The 23,729-nt window shown below is 40.6% G+C and overlaps 1 protein-coding gene across 1 annotated transcript in view; it reads left to right on the top strand.

Moving 5' to 3' along the window:
- Window positions 1-23,729, top strand: part of NAV3 (neuron navigator 3) — an 840,800-nt gene that overhangs the window by 237,078 nt on the left and 579,993 nt on the right. Inside the window, exon 2 of the mRNA XM_036299344.1 lies at window positions 1,415-1,818. Coding sequence (XP_036155237.1) covers window positions 1,747-1,818 — 72 coding nt within the window. The 5' untranslated portion in view covers window positions 1,415-1,746. The remainder of the gene's footprint in view (window positions 1-1,414; window positions 1,819-23,729) is intronic.

Here is a 23,729-nt window from a genome sequence, read left to right as displayed (position 1 = left end):
CAGCTGCGCTCACCAGCCATGAGCCCGTCTTCTGGCTAGAGGGCGCTCCTCCTGTGGGAGCACACTGACCTGCATTGAGTGTCTCCCCCTTGGTGGTCAATGCACATCATAGGGACCGGTCGTTCTGGTTGTTCTGCCTTAAGGGACACTTAGGCTTTTATTATATAGATGAGGGCAGGTTCTAAGACTCAGGCTACATCACAGACTAACGAAGTACCGTGTCTGAAGATTGGACACAAGAATCGGTAGTGTTTGAAGCTTCCTAGGTGATTCCAAAATGCAGACAAGTTTGGGAAGCCCTGCATCAGAGGGAGGTTTCAACCCTTCAGTGGTTTTCCTGCATCAGAGTGTCTAGAAGAGATGAAAGAAAAGTACAGATTTCCAAGCACTACCCGGTAGCTTCTGAATTACCCGTTTGGTGGGCCCCAGGAATCTATATGATTAAGATTATTTTCAGGTGATTCAGTTTTCTATCTGGGTTTGGAAATTATTGGATTATATGACCCCTTTAAGGAAAATGCCTTGTGCATTCTTTTGTATTGATTTCAGAGAGGAATGGAGAAGGGAGAGAGAGAGAGAGAGAGAGAGAGAGAGAGAGAGAGAGAGAGAGAGAGAGAGAGAGAAAGAGAAACATCAATGATGAGAGAGAATCATTGATCAGCTGCCCCCTGCAAGTCTTCTACTGGGGATCAAGCCCACAACTCGGGAATGTGCCATGACCTGGAATTGAACCATGACCTCCTGGTTCATAGGTTGATGCTCAACTACTGAGCCATGCCAGCTGGGCAACCTCGTGCATTCTTAATTCAGCAAGGTTCTTGACAAACTCATTTATGGTATCCTGCAAATAAAATATGTAATATGAACTGAGACAGGTATGTCTGGAACAAAATAAGGGCTTTAGATTCAAAGGTATCTGAATTCTAACTCTGTTATTTACTACTTATTTGATTTACAAAAATTCACTTCTCAATAGCATCTTAAAATGGAGTAATAACCATTTTTAGATTGATTTTGAAGTTTAAATGAAATTATTTATGAAAAGAGTCACTGTAGCACCGTGTCTAGTTTTATTGGGCTGTTTTCTAAACTCTGTGGTTCTGTGAATGCTGTAATTAGTGAGTGGAACTAGGCAGTGTATACTAGTACACATGCTGGATGAGTGTATGTGTATTCCCTGTTGATTTTTAGCTTCAATGTGCTTTGAATCCTTGGTTTTAATATTCTCTTTTGGTTCAGGAATTATAATTGGTATTTTAAAGGGGTGAAAATAATGCCTTTCATTTGCTATTGCTTTTATGTGGGCTATAACGAATGTCTTTTTTTTTCTAAATTGGACTTTTGAGATAAGATTTTGTATTAATTGTACGATAAGTGATGGGGGAGAATTAACTGTGTGCTTATTTTATCACAGGTTTATAGTAACTGTGTAATTTTCAAAATGGAAAACTGTGAAGAAAGAAAAAGATAGCAGTTGGAGTTAAAATTCCAGGAGGAACATTGTGCTTTTGAGACGTCAGCATTTAGAAACGATATGTTGATTTGGAAAGTCCTGGGAGTAAATTGCAAAATTCATTTTTTCCATTCACTGAATGGATTTTTTCATCGTTCCTTGGAGTTGATGAAGTTCAGCAACGGTGTGTGATGGGAAATGTGGCGTGCCGGTGTTTTCCTAGCGATTGCATCTTGGATTAGTTTGCTGCTGTTTTGAAGAGATTCCATTTTGAAGGGCGGAAACCTAATGTGATGGATTTATCTTCAGAGATGAACAGACATGGGAAGAATCCAGTGAGCCACAAGCTAGAAGATCAGAAGAAGGTAATACAAGTGCATCTCCTTTCACTTGCTCCTTTTTGTTTATGTTTGAAGAGAATCTTTTAAATTGAAAATGAATGTGTTTTAGGAGATAAAATAACAGATCACTTCATGGGAGTAAATCCTGCCATATAGCCAAGTGTTACTATGGGTCTGGATTTCATTAGCAGTTGGTTTTGTTTCTGGTCTTCTGAATGAATCTGTCCAATAGGTTGGCAGAGGATTCCACTTTGCTCTCTTACACTTGACTTCTGGTGACCTGCTGGCCTGACCTCATGTGAACAGTTTTCTGAGATCCAGGGAGAGGTCTGCTTCATGGGGCGTCTCTGGGGTCATGGAGCAAGTTAGAGCTCTCCCCAAAAGAGAACACCTGCCTTCTTGCCATTAGGTGCCATAGTTGGCATTTGTAATTTTCCAGTTTCATGTCCCTGGGGAACTTCAATGTGAGCCTTCTCATTTTTACAGCTGGCCTGGGAAGAGAGTCATGAGGCAACTGTGATCTGACTCTTTAAATGTGATGTTGAAGGAATTAGCGGAAAATATCAAGCAAGGACTGTGCTAATATGTTTTTAAAAATGGGTTTAGAGATTTCTGAGTAAGAAGCTGGAATTGAATACTGACAGTTGCACTTAAAGCCTCATTTTCTATCTTTTTAGAAACTCTTACCTGCTAAACTACAGTACTATTGTGAGACCCATCTAGAGAGCACTTATCAGAAGGGCCAGAGACGGTGCCAGGAGAGAAAGCCCTCTCATGATGAAATGCATTATCTTTCATTGACTCCAGTAATACAGGAGAGGTGTGTGGGGACCTGGTGGCCAAGGCACAAAGGCAAGGTAGAATGAGATAATAGAAAGGAGATTTTTTTTGTAAGACCTGGGCCTGAGTAGCCTGATGAAGGTTTATTTTTATCTCTGTGTCAGATATGATTTTAGTAGTCACTGTGTACTCTCAGAAGACAGCTAGCTCTTTCGCAGTTCTGGAGGTGAATTTACAAGAGACCGTACAGAGTCAATTGCTTATTAATTTGTTCTGACATTATGACCAATGCCACTAGAATAGGGGCCACAGTGATTCCTTTGCACCAGTTCAGGCAGAAATGGATGGATTATTTATGTCCAATTGGGTTCATTCATTGGGTTTACCTATAGTATAAGTAAATCTCAGAAAATACTAAGTACTATAAAATCCAAGTGGCTGGAATCAATTTCACATTAATGCGGATATAAATTTCTACACAAACAAGTGTTACCAAGAATACTCGTGTTTCAAGTAGCCAGCATTTTGTTTCCCTGCTGGCACTAGTGGTGTTAATCCAAAAGAGATGGCGAGATACATTTCCATTGAAAGCCTGCTCTGTAGTTTCTTAACTACTGAGGAGCCATTTAATTATTTTCCTCTATCCACATTCTTAAAATATCCTTAATTCTGATGGCAATTTGCCTACGGCGTTGGGTGAAAGAAGAGGGAAGTTGGTAATAGGTAAGCAATTAATATTACCAGTTCCAATTTTTGATAGAAATTCTGCTTTTCTCACAGGAAAGAAAAGTACCTTTGTAGGTTTTTTTTTTTATTTTCTGAATAAGAGATATTTTCTGCAAACATAGAGGGATTGCAAGCTGAAGAATGAGATGAACTGTAAAAGTCATTCTGAAAATTCCTTGTATGGAACTTTAAACAACGGTCTATGATGTTGCTTACTTTCCCAGGCCAATTCACAATGGACTGTTCAGCTCCTAAGAATAGCAATAGACTATAGACAAATTATGGAGAGCCGTGATTCTGTGGGAAAATTAAAAAGACCAACTTGGTATTAGGGGACAAGAGGATCCCATTTCTCTGTGGCTTCCATGTAGTCGGTAGGGAGATGGGGGAAGAGTGGACATTAACAATGAGTAGTAGCAAGATGGAAAATGGGGTTGTAATGAATTCCTGGTCACCCAATTGATATCAGTATTCACACTGAATAAGCCTGAAACCCAGATACTAATTGATCAGTTTATCAATACTTAAGATGCACATTTATTAAGGGTCAGCAGCAACGTCTAGTTTCAGTGACAGATTTGTGAGTTTGTCTTATGGAGGAAAATGAAATATAGCATCATAAATCTTTGTAGACTTAGCTCTGGGCAGAGCCCTGCCACCACACAATTGCCAGTCAAGGTTATAAGTTCATTCATGTAATTACTTCAAGCGCTTGTAGTCTTTCATGATAAATTAATTTAACAAGCACAGTGTTGCACATCAGTGAAATAAACTACATTTATTCTAACTCGAGACAATCCAGAGGTGAAGTATCATTGTGGTATTACTGAAAAATGTGTTTTCCCCCATCGTGTTTGTTTGATATACGGCAGATATTAAAAAAAAAAAAGATGCATTGAATTGACTTCAACATACCCTCCTATTTTGAACACTGCACAACTGATTTCTTGTTCAGTCTACAATAGCTTGCTAGCTTTGTTCTTAAATTATAATGTGTGGATTTGTACTTATTCTCTGCTTCTAAGTAGAAACTGTTAGGACACTGAGCATGTGAGTTTGTGAGTAGGTGTTCTACTGCAGTGAGTAGGTGAATGTCAGGGAAGAGGTCATTTATGGAGTGCTTACTATATACTAGCTGATGCTTGCTCCTTTCCCATTCATTAAGAAAGTATCTTCCTACAAAGGTAAAAGCTGCTTTTACTCCCATAAGAGAGTTGTCCCTATAAAAATAAAGTTGCTCAAGAATATACACACACACACTCTAAAAAAAGAATATATATGTTGAAAATATGTATATATATATTTTCAACATTAAAGCATTTACTGGTAAAAGTATGTGTGACTTTTGGGGCTTTTAAAAAATAATGCCTTCTTACCTTACAAAATTTGAACAGAGGAAAACCTACCTGGAAGTTAACAGGTATCATATCCTCAAGTCCTATCTGAAGTGCTCTTCACTATGGATAAACCAGAGGTGTGGGTGTTCTAGAATTTGAGAATACCCCCTAAGACTCTCAAATCAACGTGGATTAGCATAGGGTGAGGTGGAATTCATTTGCAGTTTTGATTCCTGTGATTTTTATCAGCAGGACTTCCAGTTGCTTTTAGCCCTGATGGGATATTCCTGTTCTTGGCGTTCAGCTTCTGGGCTTGTCATAGCATCTCAGAGCTCCTGTATGCTCATAATGTGTCTTATTTTTGAAAGCTGACCTTTCGATCCTTGTTTGCTTAGTGATGCCAGTGAGGTTGGTATATTACTTTCCACTAATTTTATTGCTTTGAGGGATGATTTCTGCAAAAGCCCCCAGGACAGTGAAAGCTCAATAGGCACAAATGTTGCTATGATATAATTAATTGTGACCTTGAATGGAAAAGCAGAGCTCAGTAGACTTTGCTGTCAGTCTAATTGCAGGCAGTTTGCAGTTCAGACAGCCTTGGGGCACTGCTTTATTGCTCCACAAATATTTTGTGTATTAAACCAAAGCATTCGTCATAGTCAACAATTTATTAGCACTACGAAGAGGACAGCGGGATACACATTTTGAAATTATGGCAGTGATCATGCAATAAGTACTTGGTGGCCTGTTAGAATTATTTTGTTTCTGTGGTATCTAACCAGAAAGGGTGAACATCATTATTGCATATACATTGAGATATTTACTTTTATGGAAAGGTCTAAAAGTAGTGCCATCTCTGTTTTGTTGTTGTTTTTTTTCACTTTCTAAAATCATGTCTTTTATAATGTTAGTTAGTCAGCATTATTTTCACACTGCCAAGCAAGAAGCTCAAGATGAGTTCTAACATACCATGTTTGTCTTGCTAAGAGATGATAGTTATTTCAGAAATGACACACTCTGGGTTGAAGGAGACTGAAATGTGGAAAGTCATGTAAACATGAGAGAAATGATTGTATTAATAGAAAAGTGGATGATAATATGAAGAAAGACTCTGATTTTAAGGGTGGCCCTGTGATATGGCAGACTTAAAATTAAGTTTAAGCAGAAGGTTGGATCAAGAAATAACTGTAAATAACAGTGAGTTCTTCATCAGTATGTATTCACACAGACTAAGATTGTTCTTATTTTTTTCAGTTGACCTCAAACAGTAGTGTGGTGCAGGCACCTATATACATATACCTGTGTTAGGCCAGTTTCGTTTTTTTTTGTTTGTTTGATTGTTTTGTTTTTACTGAGTAAAAGCAATTTATCAATTTAAAGGTGGCAAAATTCTTATTTTACTATTTTTTAATATGCTGGTTCTTTTCATTTAAATTACATGCGTTGCATTTTCTTGTGGTGCTGGTAAAATAGTATCATGTAAGAGTCAAGAAATATAGTGGGATCATTCTCACAGGTGTTGAGAATTACTTGAAATTGTCTATGTTGGAAACTGATTAAAGATCTGTCTTCTTAAGAGAAAATATGAAAATAAATCATGAAAATGGAGAAGGCTTAGGATCGATTCAGCCCTTTCATTCTTTGATCTTCTTGAAGGATGGCCTCATTAAATGGTGCTTTATTTTTATAAATCTGCCTGACTTCTTTATTGTTCATGTGTATGAGATATGTTAAAAGGACCACGAGGGGGGATGAGGTTTCTGAAGCAAAACCACATCATTTATTAATCATCCGATCCTGAAGCATGACAGCTAAGAGGAATGGGTTGTCTGGGGGTTTCAACAAAATTGGTTAGTCATCCAGTACTGATTATCCACACTTTTAATTTCTGAAATACATTGAGCAGCCATTCTGCAATGTTGTTATACAAATCTGGAATACATGTTCAAACACAAATATGAATGTCAAGTTCACAAAGAAGCTGGTATTGGAGTTGTGAGGTATTGTGATGCCAGTTGAGACAGCCCTGAATTTCTCCCTGTGTCCTGTTGTTTTTCATAAAAGGATGCTGCAAACAGCCGTCTCAGGGCCACATTACCTGGAGTTCTCTAAGGGTAAATTAGAATAGGTGTGCTCTTTTTCTGCTCAGAAGTGATTCTGGAAACTTCTCTCTCAGATCTGAATTTGGATAGGCAGGTCTCAAACAGGCTTCTGAACGTTTGTATGGCCATTTGTCTTCCTGCTCCTGGCGCAATCATTTTCAGTGTAAACAGGCTTGGGAGAACAGAAAGAACTAGAAATAGATATGTGAGTACATATACCATGCTTCATGTTCCTACTCCTTTGTTCTAAACTTTCATGACTGGTGGATTTAAGAGGTCAACAGATAGTGGTTCTCAACCTTCCTAATGCCACAACCCTTTAATACAGTTCCTCATGTTGTGGTGACCCCCAACCATAAAATTATTTTCGTTGCTACTTCATAACTGTAATTTTGCTACTGTTATGAATCATAATGTAAATATCTGATATACAGGATGTATTTTCATTGTTACAAATTGAACATAATTAAAGCATAGTGATTAATAACAAAAACAATATGTAATTATATATGTGTTTTCCGATGGTCTTAGGCGACCCCTGTGAAAGGGTCGTTTGACCCCCAAAGGGGTCGTGACCCACAGGTTGAGAACCGCTGAGATATAATGACCACGTAATCTTCATATAGATAAATAGGCTGAAGATACATGATACTTCAATTATGTGATATATGTTTTGAACATTTGAAGGCAGGATATTTAAACTGTGATTATGTCATTAATGTTATTATTTTTCATTCATTATGGTGACAGTGATAATAATGATTACTACCATTAAGGTTTAGTAAGTTTTAATTCCTGTCTTTTCTTTAATATCTTCCTCTGTCTTGGTATTAACACATGTGTTCTTTTGGATTTTATAATTTCATAAAGGAATTACTGAGATTAATTTTTTCCTTGTAAATTATAATGAAAACTGTGTATATACGCAATGCAGAAAACTTGGGATACATAATGTACTGGTATGCTCTATCATACATCATTTGATTTTATGTATTTATATCATATATATATATATATATATATATATATATATGTTCATATATATATATCCTATCTAATAAAAAAGAGAAACATGGTAATTAGCGTACATCCGCTACCCTTCCCATTGGCTAATCAGGGCGATATGCAAATTAACTGCCAGCCAAGATGGCGGCCGGCAGCCAGGCAGCTTGAAGCTAGCATGAGGCTTGCTTGCTTCAGTGACGGAGGAAACCAACCTTCCCCGCCTGCCTTGCTGGCCTCTGAGCTTGCAGTTTGAAACATTGTTACAAATATAGAAGCTAAACAAAACCCCAGAAGCCTGCTTTCAGCCCACAGGGATCTCAGAGCTGGAGTTGATACAGTGTTTCGATTATAGAACCCAAACAAACCAGATACCTGCTTTCAGCAGCAGAGGCCTCAGAGCTGGAGCCAGAGCTAAAGCTGACCCAGAATAAAAAAAAAAAAAAAAAAAAAGAAAAAGAAAAAAAGGAGCAGTTGAGAGCTTCAGTCACCTGCCAGCCTGAAAACAGCCCTCAGCCCCTCACCCAGACTAGCCAGGCACCCCAGTGGGGAACCCCACCCTGAAGGGTGTGTGACCAGCTGCAAATAGCCGTCATCCCCTCATCCAGGCTGGCCAGGCACCCCAAAGGGGACCCCTACCCTAATCCAGGACACCCTTCAGGGCAAACCAGCCCGCCCCCACCCATGCACCAGGCCTCTATCCTATATAGTAAAAAGGTAATATGCCTCCCAGCACCGGGATCAGCAGAGCTGAGAGGCCTGGCACCGGGATCAGTGTGAAAGGGGGCAGCGCCCAAACCCCCTGATTGCCCTGCAAATCTGTGTGTGACAGGGGGCGGGGCCACAACCTCCCTATCCGCCCTGCTCTGTTCATGACAGGGGAAGGTGCCCCAACCCCCTGATCGCCCTGCAGCTCTGTGTGTGACAGGGTGCGGCACCCCAACACCCCCCCCCCCACGGGCCATGCTTTGTGTGTGATGGGGTAGAGCCATAGCCTGCCCATCGGCCCTGCCCTGAGTGTGAGAGTGGCGGCACCCCAACCCCCAGATCAGCCCTGCTCTGTGGGTGACAGGGTGCGGCACCCCAACCCCCCCCCCCCCACGGGCCCTGCTTTGTGTGTGACGGGGTAGAGCCATAACCTCCCCATCGGCCCTGCCCTGAGTGTGAGAGTGCCGGCGCCCCAACCCCCTGATCGGCCCTGCTCTGTGGGTGATAGAAGGCAGCGCCCCAACCTCCTGATCCGCCCTGCTCTGTGCGTGACAGGGTACGGAGCCCCAACCCCCCTGATGGGCCCTGCTCTGTGCGTGACAGGGGGCAGTGCCCCAACCCCCAATTGGCCCTGCTCTATGCCTGACAGGGGGTGGCGCCGCAACCTCCCCATGGACCCTGCCTTGAGTGTGACAGGGGGCGGTGCCCCAACCCCCCAATCGGCCCTACCCTGAGCATGACTGAGGGTGGCATCACAACCTCCCGATCTGCCCTGCTCTGTGCATGATGGGGGGCGGCGCCCCAACTCCCCAATCGGCCCTGCTCTGAGCCAGACCAGAGGCTGCACCTAGGGATTGGGCCTGCCCTCTGCCACCTGGGAGCAGGCCTAAGTCAGCAGGTTGTTATCTCCCGAGGGGTCCCAGACTGCGAAAGGGCACAGGGCAGGCTGAGGGACTGCCCCTCCCCCACCGAGTGCACGAATTTTTGTGCACTGGTCCTCTAGTATATATGTATATATATATACATAAAAGCAAATATTGTACTATTTTGTGGCCTGTTTTGAATGGCAATCATATCACTGTCAATTTCTCTTTAAAACTGTGTTTCAAAAGGGGCTGGGACTTTTCTCCATTTGACTCTATAAATACATAATTTCAACACAGTACCATCATTTTAAACAGTGGTTCCACCACGTCTTTTTGCCTCCCTTGAGGTTCCAGGTGAGTGTAACCAGCTGGACTGAGATTACACAGTGCTTACTCTGAGGCAGCCACGTGAGGAAACCTGGGAACGTGTGTGAAGGCACCCCTAGAGAGCGCTTAGTGTCAGCACCAGGAAAACAGGCCTCTGCTCATTTCCAACGTCTGAGACTGATCACAGAGTCAGCATAGGAGTTGGCACTGGCCTGGAGTGGGGAGCAGGATCAGGTGTGTAAGCAGAGAGAGTGAGAGACGTGTTGGGCATGGCCGGCATGCCTGACTTGTTTCTGTGGAGAGCAGGCTACCTGCTGGTGAGCAGAGCCACCTGGTTGAATAGCTCTAGGACAGGGTGGGCAGGATGTTTTGCATCTTCCTTACATAGGGACTGAGCACATGTCCCCAAGACTGATGATATGCAATGAATACGCAGTCGTGGGGTAAGAGATACATGAAACAAAGCTGATTCATTTTGTGAAAACAGTGACTGTAAGAAATTTTGTTAATTTTATGTGTAAACTTAGAAATTTTGAATGAGAAGTCAGCAGAAGTCCATTGGTATCTTTGATCTTCACAATGTCTTGCTGTGAGGAGCAGCAGCATCATTCTTAATTGGGAGCATAGAAGTAATGCAGAGGCTTGGGCCCCCCCACTAAACCTACTGAGTCAGAATGTGAATTTTAACAAGATCCTCCGGCACTCCAGGTGCAGCAGCCCTTAGAAGCACTGCCCCAGAGACCTGTGTCTGGGAGCTCTGCAGTGGGAGGAAACTTAGTTACCCTCTGTTGCAGTAAAATGCCCTTTATTTTCCATCTTCAGGTTTCTGTGTCCCTTCCTGATTCCCTTCCACTTATTTCTAGGAATCAACAACCAAACAAATTACTTGCAACTGAATCATTATTTCAGGGTCTGCTCTGGGAAAACCTAAACTAAGACATTCTATATCTATAACTAGGGGCCCGGTGCATGAAATTTGTGCGCTGGGCGGGGGTCCCTCAGCCCAGCCTGCCCGCTCTCACATAATGGGAACCCTCAGGGGATGTTCTCCTGACGGCTTAGGCCAGCCGTGGGCAAACTACAGCCCGCGGGCCGGATCCGGCCCATTTGAAATGAATAAAACTATTGAAAAAAAAGACCGTACCCTTTTATGTAATGATGTTTACTTTGAATTTATATTAGTTCACACAAACACTCCATCCATGCTTTTGTTCCAGCCCTCTGGTCCAGTTTAAGAACCCATTGTGGCCCTCGAGTCAAAAAGTTTGCCCACCCCTGGCTTAGGCCCACTTCCTGCTCCCCTTGGAGCTGGCTTCTCCCCTGCCCTCCGATCGCCAGCTCTGCCCCTGCCCCCTCTGATCACTGGCTCTGCCCCAGCCCCCTCCCATCACCAGCTCCGCCCCTACCCCCTTCAATCACTGGCTCCGCCCCTTCCCAGGCCTAAGTTCTCTGGCCAAGGCCTTAGGCCTGGGCAGGGGACTCCTAGCCCCCTCCCTTCTCCGGCTCAGCCCCTCGCCCTCCCCCTCTACCTTCCCCACCACCTGCCTGGCCAACAGGCCTGGACACTTCAGCGGCGGGGCTGAGGGGACTGGGCGCTACCATCTTTGTGACAGAGTAATGGAGTACAGTTAATTTGCATATTACTCTTTTATTAAATAGGATTCTAGAATCCACACAGTATATTTGTTCCAAACAGCTAGTGTTGGATTCTATGTTAACATAGCTCTTTGAAATTAAAATTTTTAAGAATTCTATCCTTTTCATTTATTCCTATTTTATTGTTGGATATTCTAAGTACATACTGAGACAGATGACAATATCAACACTTATACAGCATGACTGAGCCTGCCTTATGAACACTCAGCAGATAGGTGACTCACTCATGGGACAGCTGCTGCTACCATGCATTCCCACCCCATTGTTGGTGATCTTTGCAGCTGAAATTGTCCCAAGCAGTTGCTGAAGGAGCTGTCAGCACCTCTTTCCATCTCTTGCGTTCACCCCATTCATTAAATGTGAGCAAAATGCAACGATGATATCATTGGTGCTTGGAGTTTGAGGTGGGTTTTATGTGAAATCCTCCTATTCACTCCTCTTTTTCTCTGGGGTTCCTGCTGAGGAGCTATATATACCTAAAACAATGAGTAAATGGGAACAAAGGACTAGCGTTATAAAAAGAGGGTGTATATAAATGCTCCCATACTCTCCTAAAATAGATCAGCTCAGAGGCTCTGTGCATGGTGCCTTAGGTCCAGAAGCCAAATATGGGTTTTCTTGTTTCTCGAAGTAGAATCACTGCTCCATTGAACAGACCTGAAAATACTCATCAAATTAGTTGTGTGGATGAAGATGGACAGAGAAAGCCTGCCCAAAGAGGAGGACTGTGCTGGGTGGGCTTATCACAAAATGAGCAACACAGAGGAGAAAAATGGTGATGCCCACACCATTAGCAGAAAGAAACACTGTCCAGTAAAAAAAACATGGCCATGATTTCACTCATCACCTGACCAATCAGGCTACTAATGTCTTTTGGAAGATTTAATAAAAAAGTAATGCAGTAAAGAGCTAATAGCAAAAAATTTAGAATAAGGATGCCTGAGTTTGATTTTTTGCTCAGGCACTATGTCAAATTACTCAACTTGTCTTCTCCTACTTTTCTCATTTGTGTTATTTCATCAAATGGGAGTATTGAGAGCAATTAAACATATATATATATATATATATATATATATATATATATATATATATATAGCATTTGGAATAAGGCTGGTGCCTAGGAAATATGCAATAACTTGATAGCAGTGGGACGGGGGTGCGCAGATGGGAGCCAAAGGGGCAGAAGTGTTACTCTCCTCATGACTTCCTGTGAGGCTTGTGCTGAATGACTTACAGCTTAGCTCCAAAACACACACACACACACACACACACACACACATGCACAAACACACGTGCGCTAGAACCAACCAACCAATCCTGGATTATCCACCCAAGCCCCAGGGCAGAATTTCCCTGTGGTCTGTCTGAGCATTCTCTCCTGACTTAGGTTGACCTTGGTGTTAATGGTTCATCTGAGACCACGGCCCAGCTTTCCTGTTTCCTGCAGTGCCCGGATAGTTGGTGCTCGGGATATTTAATCTTAGCCTATCACTATAAATCAACCACAGGGCACTAGTTCAAACTGAGAGCCAGTTAGAAAAGTTTGTGAGTTCAAAGGCCTTACTTGCCTTAGGATAACAAATTTTCTCACCCAAAATATTTTCTGGCCATGACATGTTGACAAGTGCAAAGTTGTCCTTAATTTATGGCACATTTTAAATGAAAATTTACTTTCTAAATCCTAAGTATTAGTATGAATTATGTTTCCGTTTTCAAGAGGAGTAAAAGAACATGGAACATGGGGAAAATTCTAAACGCATTAACCGAAGCATGCATTCTCTCCATTATTTCCACAGTGAGATTGAAAAGGTAAAAATTGTATGAGTAAAGATGTGTCATAAATCATACATCGTGAAATGTTAATTATAATGTCTAGTGGTCGGTATATGTGTTGACTGTGAAATTCTTTCAACATTTCTGTGTGCTTGAAAATATGTATAAAACAACATGAGGGAATACCTTAAAAAGAAGTGACGCTTACTTTGAAGGTATTTGCAGTCTAGTACTATATCTGTAGGTTTTCTGCCTTACGTCTCAGCTTTAGCCTTCTCCTCAATGCAACTTTGAGGATTTTAGAGGAATTAAGGGAGACTGACTCAGGATTGCTAATAGCTTCACAAAGTAAACAGTTTTTTCAATGGGCTTAGGATCCTAAGCGGCCTTTCTTGCATGATATATATGGGAAGTACACACAATTTTCAATAAGTATCTTAAAAATAAATTTTAGCACTCCATTCCATATGTGTTCATTTTCCCTTGGCTTAAAAATAAATTTCAAATTTTCAATCATTTGTATATTTTATAGAGGAGCATGATGGTGGTGCTCCAATGTGAATATGGAGATGTCAGTTGCAAGCATTTATGCAATAAAAAATAAATACCTTTTATCAGTTTTTGAATAATTATTCATGAACAATTTTTTTTTATATTTCATAGAATAATCTGTCTTTTATAAATACTTCCTGGCATATATGACTCTGGACAGTGTAACTGGTTAAAAAGTATGTAAAATATGCAGTATTATATTGCCTGTTGAGAAGCAATTTTTGGTGAGTGTTTTTGCCCAAAGGACGTACTTGGCTAGGAATGTTCTACAGTGTATTGGGTAGACTCTATGCTTGCTATCTTCCAGTTAGCTAACCAAGTTTCCATAAATCTGTTTTTCAGATGTAGATATGGAGGTTAGTAGATTCAGGTTAGTAATAATCATCTTAAGGTAGCATAAATTGTATTTAGCATAAAATATATTTTTAAATATATTTTCATTGATTCCAGATAGGAAGGGAGAGAGAAATAGAAACATCAGTGATGAGAGGGAGTCATTGATTGGCTGTCTCCTGCATGCCTCCCACTGGGGATGGAGCCCAGGACCCAAGCATGTGCCCTTGACCAGAATAGAACCCGGGACCCTTCAGTTTATCCATATATATCCATCACCTCCCCCTTGCATAACAAAGTTGGTTAGGCCCCTACTCATATTTGAATAGTAACTTGTAGTTTACAAAGCACTTTTTCTTGCATCTCTGTCCACCCTCATAACTTCGTGGGCCTGTAGAGTATATTCTTTACGTCCAGTCTAGTTACAGGCTTGCCCAAGGTTAGAGGACTCACCAGATAGCATATTTTTATTTTGCTTAGTGGTCTGTAGTTTTATATTACATTTTTACCTGCCTATGTTTAGCATGTTATCTCTGTGTATGGAAATTACATATCAGATTATTTCTTTCTTGAAAACATCTAATTTATTAATGCTTTGCTAAGAATCTGAAGGATATGCATGTATAGCAGCTTTTCTAGTTTTTCCATTAAACTTTTATACTACATGAGTCTCTGAGTATGATATACTTCCTTTAAGCAAATGTTTGTCAAGAGCTGCTCCCAACATGATTTTGGAAAGGTGTGAACAATGAGCAGATTTGAGACGCTGCTGTTTTTTGTTGTCATTCAACCTGGTTTGGTCACATTTAAAGTGTCACAATTGGGAATTTAGGTCCCAGGTTCTCTGTCTTATCTTGTTAAAGGTGATGGATTTCATTAAATCATATTAGGAAGCTTCATTTAACTGTTAGGGGCATATGTTGTAAGGAACACAGGTCACATGTAGGTTTGGTAGACTATACAGAAGAAAGCGTCAATCCACACAGGTAGGGCCACGCTCCATCTCAGCTTCTCAGTTTAGCCAGCCCACCAGCCACCAGATGAGGCATAACGCTTGGCTACCTGGTCTCCTGGTTGTGCCAGTGACACAGGTGAGTACATGCAGGAATGTGAGCCTCCGTGCACTCCTGTAGTGAGGCAAGATGTCCTGTTGGACCACATTCACGTTCAGAATTGGCTCGCATTGTGGATGCGAATGAGAAGCAGGCCTGTCCCAGAGGTATGATCGCTAGCCATTTCAAGGCATATCCACATCATATTTAAGGAGATGTTAAAAAATAAAATGGATATGTGTCCATCTTTGAACCTAATGTACAGTACGTTTGATTTGTCTGATGTGGAATGAAGATGAGAATAGTGTTCTGTGTAAGTGGCCCTTTTGATGTTCTGCTGTGATACATATTTTTAAGTGATGCTACATTTACCAGCATCACATTTTTCTAATGCTCATGCGTCCACCCCTGCTAATAGCTTTAGGGTACTAGTGAAAACGTGCATATCCAGTTCTGAGGCTTGGCTCACTCTTCTGAAGTGTGTGACTGAAGCCACATGAATTCTGCTTGCTTGTCACATTTTGCTGCTGGTAGTCAATTTTATACTTTATGTTTTTCATTAAAATGAGAAGCTGTTACCGGCTGCTTGATGAAGCAACTTTATTAGGTGCAGTGTAGTCATTTTAGCTCAGGCTATCTCGGTAAGAGGGCCTATCTCTTAACAGTTCCTGGTATTGGCAAATTGTAATGTTTGTAAACAACTGATAACACCTTGTATGTCTATGTTATTCTCTAACACTGCGAAAGATTTAGAGTTAAAATTTAAAAACAATATGAACTTTGTTATTAATGTCTCATTTTACTTTCTCTGTAAAATTCTGTATATAATTATAAGCTGATGCAGTGATTTCCACATTGCTTTGGGGCAGTGGTTCTCAACCTTCTGGCCCTTTAAATACAGTTCCTCATGCTGTGACCCAACCATAAAATTATTTTCGTTGCTACTTCATAACTGTAATGTTGATACTGTTATGAATCGTAATGCAAATATCTGATATGCAGGATGTATTTTCATTGTTACAAATTGAACATAATTAAAGCATAGTGATTAATCACAAAAACAATATGTAATTATATATGTGTTTTCCGATGGTCTTAGGCAACCCCTGTGAAAGGGTTGTTCGACCTTCAAATGGTCGTTTGACCGCCACAGGTTGAGAACTGCTGCAGTATATACTATGCTTTTTTCTATGCATACATACCTATGATAAAGTTTAATTTATAAGTTAGACACAGTAAGAGATTAACAACAGTAACAAAGGGATGATTCATGTCCTGGGCAGGGCGGTACAAGATTTCATTATGCTACTCAGAATGGTGCACAGTTAAAAACTTATGAATTGTTTCTGGAATTTTCCATTTAGTATTTTCAGAACACAGTTGACCACAGGTCTGAAACTGTGGAAAGTGAAGCCACAGAAAAATGGGAGACTACTACTGTACCTAATTAGTGGTCCATTAAGCATATTCATGAGTGTAGCAATGATTTTTTAAATACACAGTGCATCCAGGTTATCAGGACCTTCCTAAAACCCTTCCGTGACTTTTCAGTGCTTTTGGAGTACAGTCTGAACTACTTAACAGCTTAGTGGGGCCCTGCATCACCTAATTCTGATTCTTCCTCTAAACTCATCTCCCACTATTCTTCCTCCCCCTCATTCTGACCCAGCCATATTGGCTTTCTCCCTTCAGGTCCTTTGCCCTGAGTGCTCCTTTTTCACCTTGAGTACTCCTTTTTGCATGGATGGCTTCTCATCATTCAGGTATTTGGTATTAATGTAGTTTCCTCCAGAAAGTGCCCAGCCACTCCATCATTACATTCTGTTATAGCACCCTGTTGGTTTCCTTCTTAACAATCATTTCCTTTTTAAAAAATTTAAATTCTTTATTGTTTAAAGTATTACATATGTCTCCTTTTTTCCCCATTGACCTCTCTCCAGCCATTCCCACCCCCCCCAGCACAGGCCCTCACTGTCTGCGTCCCTTGGTTATGCTCATAGGCATGCATACAAGTCCTTTGGTTGATCTCTTACCTACCCCCTCCCTGGCCTTCCCTCTGAGGTTGGAGGTCTGTTCGATGCTTCTCTGTTTCTGGATCTATTTTTGTTCATCAGTTCATGTTAATCATTATATTCTGCAAATGAGTGATATCATGTGATATTTTTCTTTCATTGACTGGCTTATTTCACTTAGCATAATGCTCTTCAGGTCCATCCATGCTGTTGCAAATGGTAAGAGTTCCTTCTTTTTTACAGCAGCATAGTATTCCATTGTGTAGATGTACCACAGCTTTTTAATCCACTCATTTGATGATGGACACTTAGGCTGTTTCCAAATCTTAGCTATTGTAAATTGTGCTGCTATGAACATAGGGGTGCGTATGTCCTTTCTCATTGATGTTTCCAGTTTCTTGGGGTATATTACTAGAAGTGGGATCACTGGGTCAAATGGGAGAACATATTTGCCAATGTTATATCCAATCAGGGTTTAATCTCCAAAATGTATAGGGAACTCATACAACTTAACAAATGGAAGATAAACAACTCAATCAAAAAATGGGCAAAGAACCTAAATAGACACTTTTCGAAAGAGGGCATACAGAAGGCCAAGAGATATGTAAAAACATGTTCAAAATTACTAATCACCCCAAAGATGCAAATCAAAACAACAATGAGGTACCATCTCACACCTGTCAGAATGGCTATAATTAACAAATCAACAAAGGACAAGTGCTGGTGAAGATGTGGAGAAAAAGGAACCCTCGTGCACTGCTGGTAGGAATGCAGACTGGTGCAGCCACTGTGCAAACATGGTGTTTCCTCAAGAAAAAAAATCATTTCATTTTGTTCTATGAGCCAGGTATGTTCTTGCTTATAATCTGCATCTACTAGGTCAGGGATGCTGCCTGTCTTGATCTTCACTGAGTTGGAAACCTTGCATGTGATATAAACTCAGGAACTGTTACTATGGAACAAAGAAGAAAAATCTATTGATGCAGCAAAGGTTTAATGTGCACTTACCAAATTAGAGTATGCTTTTTGATAAAAAACTAAAGATAGAAGATAAAAAGATAAATATTCATTTTTGCCCCAAAGAAGCTCTCAGGCTAGAATATCATTAAGTAAGAAAATAAGAAAACTGGAACTAAAGAAAAGGGCTTCTGGTAAGAGTAAATGCTGAGTATTCTCCACCTATACATATGCTTGGATCTTTATTTTTCCCTGTGAGGGAAGAGCGGAAAGTTCAAAGCAAGACCATCTCTGCAGCCTCCTGCATTTTCCACAGACGCCCGGAAGCCTTCCAGCTCTTCAAGGTGAGAGAAATGGCAGGCTTGGAAGTTTTATGGTTTTCATGGAAAATTATCTAGCTACAGTATTTTATGGATTCTTACATGATATTTTATAGGCAGTAGTGATGTCATCTCTAGTATTTAGCATTGTTGGATACTGACTGAGACAGACATTTATGTGATAGTTGGACTCTCTCTATAAAGGCTGCATAGAAAATTAAGGCTGTAAGGTTATTTAACATGTAATATTTGTTTTCCCCCACAAATGTAGGGTAAGATGATGGCAAATTTTATTTAGTTTTGAAATGATTATGAGTGCTGCCACTACCGTTTGGCACAGACACTAGAATCAACTTCTTGAGTGGTAGTCAGTCCTCTGTGATGCACTTGAAGTGGGGACGGATGGTCCGTCCTGCTTACACAGCCACGGAGATAAGCCCCAGTGTCTTCGGGTTGCGGCACTGTTTATCACAGCCAGATGGTGCCGACAGGTGTTTCTTCCTAGCCTGAGTGGTGATGCTCATCTGTCGCTGGTCCAGAATGTTTTCTGAGAATATGATTCTGCTTCCGAGGGCCGAGCTGGATCACATTTTGCTACTGTAGCCCCAGTGTTCAATGCCCCTTCTCTTCAGGTCACATACGTACCCACCTCCCTGGCAGCAGCTGGCACCAGGGACACTGCATCAGACCTGTGTCCAGGGTCTCTCTTCTCCAGGCATTTATCCCTAGACACCACCCCTTTCTCTTTTCTACTACCAAACACAATGAACTTGATTATCCTCCCTTTACCTGGGTAGTGGGCTTCTAGTACAACTTGGACCCTAGCAAGAGTCCATTTCAATGACTGCAAAATAATTTCCAGCAACTCTCTGGTTTGGAAAATAGAACAGGACACAGTCGCCAGATTGGTTCCCAGTCAGAACACATACCCATGTTGCAGGTTGGATCCCAGGTGTGGGTGTGTATGGGAGGCAACTGATCGATGTTTCTCTCTCTCTCCCTCTCCCTTTCTCTTTCTCTAAAATCAATAAAATATTTTTAAATGAAAACAAATTTAAATTATTCTCTGATGAGCCATACTACCACATGAAGTTTATGATATCAGTAAGTTTATTGATTTCCTTACCTCTAAAATATTATGCATGTCTATTCTCAAAACTTGCTGTCCTGTTAGAATTTATACTGACCGGCGGCTCCTTATATATGAATTCTATTCTGTAAAGTCTTATAATATTGATTGGCCAAAAGTATAAATATTTTTTTCCAAAAGAAATACTTTATTCTTATATGCATGCATACAAGTCCTTTGATATTTCTCTTAACACCTTCCCACTCTCTCCTGCCTTCCCTCGGAGGCTCAACGGTCTGGTCAATGCTTCTATGTCTCTGGATCTATTTTAGTTCATCAGTTTATGTTCTTCATTATATTCTGCAAATGAGTGAGATCATGTGATGTATACATATAAGCAAAAACAAATGACACAGACAGTAGGGAGGCAGGGACATGTGCTGGGGAGGGGGAGAGGTCAATGGGGGAAAAAGAAGACATATGTAATACTTTCCACAATAAAGAATTTTAAAAAATACTTTATTATTGGAGCTTAGGAGAGAATTTTCCCAGATAAGAAAATCTAATCAGCCTTTTATATGCTTGTTTTATACAGCTAGATTCTTTCCAATATTCAGAAAGGCTAGGGGTCCATTAGCATACACTGTTGTTTCATTTTTTCCTCAAAGATAATGGGCTTTTCATACTCTTGTTTACAAACATAATTAAAAATAGGCTTTTATAGAGAGGAACTTAATTCTAATAGAATGTTGATTAACTGAAGTGTTATTTAGGTTTTTTTTCTAAAATTCTTAGAGAGCCCCTGATAGAAATTTAGGATTAATTTTAAGGGAAAATAAAGCTAGAGCAACTATTGCAAAATAGCAACCAGAACTTAAAAAAATAATTGAATTCTCTAACGGTGCTTACTGATATAGTATCCACTAGCCACTATAGCTATTACAGTTTAAATTAATTAAAATTAAACAGCCACATTTCAAGTGCTAAGTGGTCATATGTGTCTAGTGGCTATCATATTGGACAGTACACATATACAACATTTATTGTGGAAAGTTCTATTGGGCATCACTGCTAAAATGTTAATCCTCATTAGAATGCAATGTAGTTCAGGCAATCAGATTCAGGCCAACAAAATTCAGGGAAACAAGAGCAGTCATGGAAGGAATTTTGTGCTCCTTTTAGTGAACACAATCAGAATGGGAGGCTATCGTTGTGAAAATGAGAACAGTAACCTTTTCCCCTATAAATTTAGTAGAATCAAATGTTTAGAAGGATCTTAAAGGTCAGTTAGACCAATTACTAAATTAATATCTGAACTGTTTATATTGCCTAGACTTGCATACGTGGAATAACACAAAGCTCCTACCTTAAGAAGCAATATACATTGATCATTGTGCATAATCAATTTTTCAATATAGAGAAAAAATGACTTATCATATATTATTATCCATAATAAATTATTTGATAATGAAGTTTCACTACTGAGACAACATGAAGACTTCTGAAAATGTTCTCCATGATCTCACAGGCAACTAAATGCTGTTTCAGATCTTAGAACACAATAATGTTAGCCAACAAATTAGTATTAGGGCTAAGGTATTAAGACAAAAATAATCATAAAATACTTACAAAAATAAATGCATAATATTTTCCATCATTTTAGAACATAACTTTAAAATCAAGATTGTATCCATTTATATTGTAGTTCAACTCATTTGTCATAGCTATCTATTGTCTTCTTGCTAAATGATAAGATAAGCAGAGCCATGTTTCCTGAGCTCCTCTTGGACAGAAATTTTGCTAAACCTCGAAGAAGTAAAATGTTAGCCAGTCAGCAAAGGTACCATTACTTAAATTTGTGTTCCAGGCAATGTTGTTCTAAAATATTTGTTATGAAAGCCCATTTTTATTGAATTCACATCAGACCACTTTAGATATAAAATGTAAAAGAAAAGCCTGGTAAAACCATATATACTAGAGGCCCGATGCATGAAAATTCATGCACTGAGGGGTGCGGGGGGTGGGGGGGCAGTCAGTCTGTCTTGTGCCCTTTCGCAGTCCGGGACCCCTCGGGGGATGTCCGCCTGCCGGCTTAGGCCCACTCCCCAGGAGATCGGGCCTAAGCTGGCAGTCAGACATCCCTCTCGCAGCCCAGGAACCCTCGAGGGATGTCCGACTAACAGCCGCTGCACTGGCCAACCATGAGCCGGCTTCTGGCTGAGCTGCGCTCCTCCTGTGGAAGTGCACTGACCAGCAGAGGGCATCTCCTGCATTGAGCGTCTGCCCCCTGGTGGTCAGTGTGCGTCACAGCGACCGGTCATTCTCAATCATTCCACCACTAGGGTCAATTTTCATATTACACTTTTATTATATGGGATAAAAGCCCAAGCGACCAAATGACCCAGTGACAGGTTGACCAGTTGCTATGGCCTGCACTGACCACCAGGGAGCAGATGCTCAATGCAGGAGCTGCCCCCTGGTGGTCAGTGCACTCCCACAGCGGGAGCGCTGCTCAGCGAGCTTACTGAGCAGCGACAGGTGCAGTGGGGCCAGGATGAGCAGAGCGGCATGGGCTCCTCCCCGGCCGGCTGCCACTTCGCGCATTACTACATCCCCCAGGGGTCCTGGATTGCGTGAGGGCACAGGCCAGGCTGAGGGACCCCACTGGTGCATGAATCTGTGCACTGCGCTACTAGTTATATTCATAAAAGATTAAAGAAGTAGCATGGAGTTCAATAATATTAATAAGATACATGAGTATGTAATTTATCAGAAATGTTATGTCTCAGCAGACTAAAGTACATACTCCATGTAATGGTTATAGAATTTTAGAGCCAAAAGAACTTCAGAGATTGTATAGTTCACTTTAAAAGGGGAAAATCTGAGGCCCAGAGTGTCTATGTAACTTCTCAAGGTCATACCGCTGGATAGTGTCAGAACTATGATCAAAGACTATAATAGTAGTGTCCATTCCAACAAAGAGTTTTTTTGTGTGTGTTTTTTTTTGTAATCAGGCTATCTATTACAATGTTTAACTGCTTAACATTTCCACATGTTTTTTAAATATAAATTTATATGCACCAATCATTCCCAAATTTAGCATTCTCGGAGACAGTTGTCTTAATATGAACCCATACATGTTTACTGTTACATTTGGCCAGTAGTAGGATAGAAATAACCCAGTTGAGCACTCCAGTTGAGCTTCATTTACCATCTCCTTGGTGCTTGCAGACACTGGTGTTCACACCCATCTTCTGTTGTAGTTCTTCACAGACACTTGGCTTGAAATCACAAGGGTTCAGGCACTTTAAGTTCCAGGTTTTAAGCATCTCTCTATCCCCAGTGCCTAGCAGTAGGCCCAGTGCATAATACCTACCCTATTTGTTGAATGAATGAGTGATCACACTTTCCTATCCAGTAAAGATCTTATTTTGGTAAGTACTTATAAAGAAAGTAATTCCCATGAAAAGTATAGGTCTGAATTATAAAGCACCTTTTATCTCTTTTTCTATATTAACATAATATTGCTATTTGAGGAGAAAAAGAAAATTAGGTAACTTATTCTCTTTTTCAAAATTTAAATCCCTTTTGAAATGGAGGTTTAGCTGATTCTCTGGATACTGAGGAGTAGAAGATGAGGGCAGTGGGCTGTAAATTAGGATTGGGCGCAGCGAAGTAAAACCTGAGAATGATTGAAGAGCTTGTCCAGATGGAGAATACACCAGAGCTTTGTGGAGAGACAGCCCATCGTCCTGGAATGTGAGCTTTTACAGGTGCTATGAGTGCTAAGCCTCATCAAAGCCAAGAAGCCTAAATTAAAAGGCTGGAGATAAAAGATATAAATATTAAGACCAATATTGCTTTAGGAAGAAAACATGTTATAATTTTTCCCCTAGAGGAAGATCTTGGGAATATGAAATAGTAGGAAAATCATGTGCCTTGGAAAGAGACAGGCAAAAGTCCAAATCCTGGCATCCTTGCTTAATAGCTCTGTGAATTTGGGTCATTGACTTAACCCCACTGAGCCTCAACTTTCCTAATCTGTAAAATGGTTTTGTAACATTAGTTCTTCTCTCCAGAACATGGCCTGCTCAGATACTACTAGTCAGGAATCATTCTCTGACATAGAGGAAATGTGGGTATTCTTTTAAAATCACTTTTATTGTTTTTATTTTATAGATGACAGAAGCAGCACTAGGGGTTCCAACAAATACATTGGACATCATCTTGGTATAAAGGAATCTGCAAAATAATACTTTCTTATAAGAAAATATTCAAGTAATTTTTGTCAGTGTTGGGAATCAACAGAGTATGTGTTTACATTCATACACTGGGTGTTCAAATGTGAATATCTGAAAATGAC

The sequence above is a fragment of the Myotis myotis genome, unplaced genomic scaffold, assembly GCF_014108235.1.
Source record: "Myotis myotis isolate mMyoMyo1 unplaced genomic scaffold, mMyoMyo1.p scaffold_m19_p_3, whole genome shotgun sequence".
Classification (NCBI taxonomy): domain Eukaryota; kingdom Metazoa; phylum Chordata; class Mammalia; order Chiroptera; family Vespertilionidae; genus Myotis; species Myotis myotis.
The sequence above is the reverse complement of the archived record's forward strand: the minus strand, read 5'-3'. Positions and strand labels throughout refer to the sequence as shown.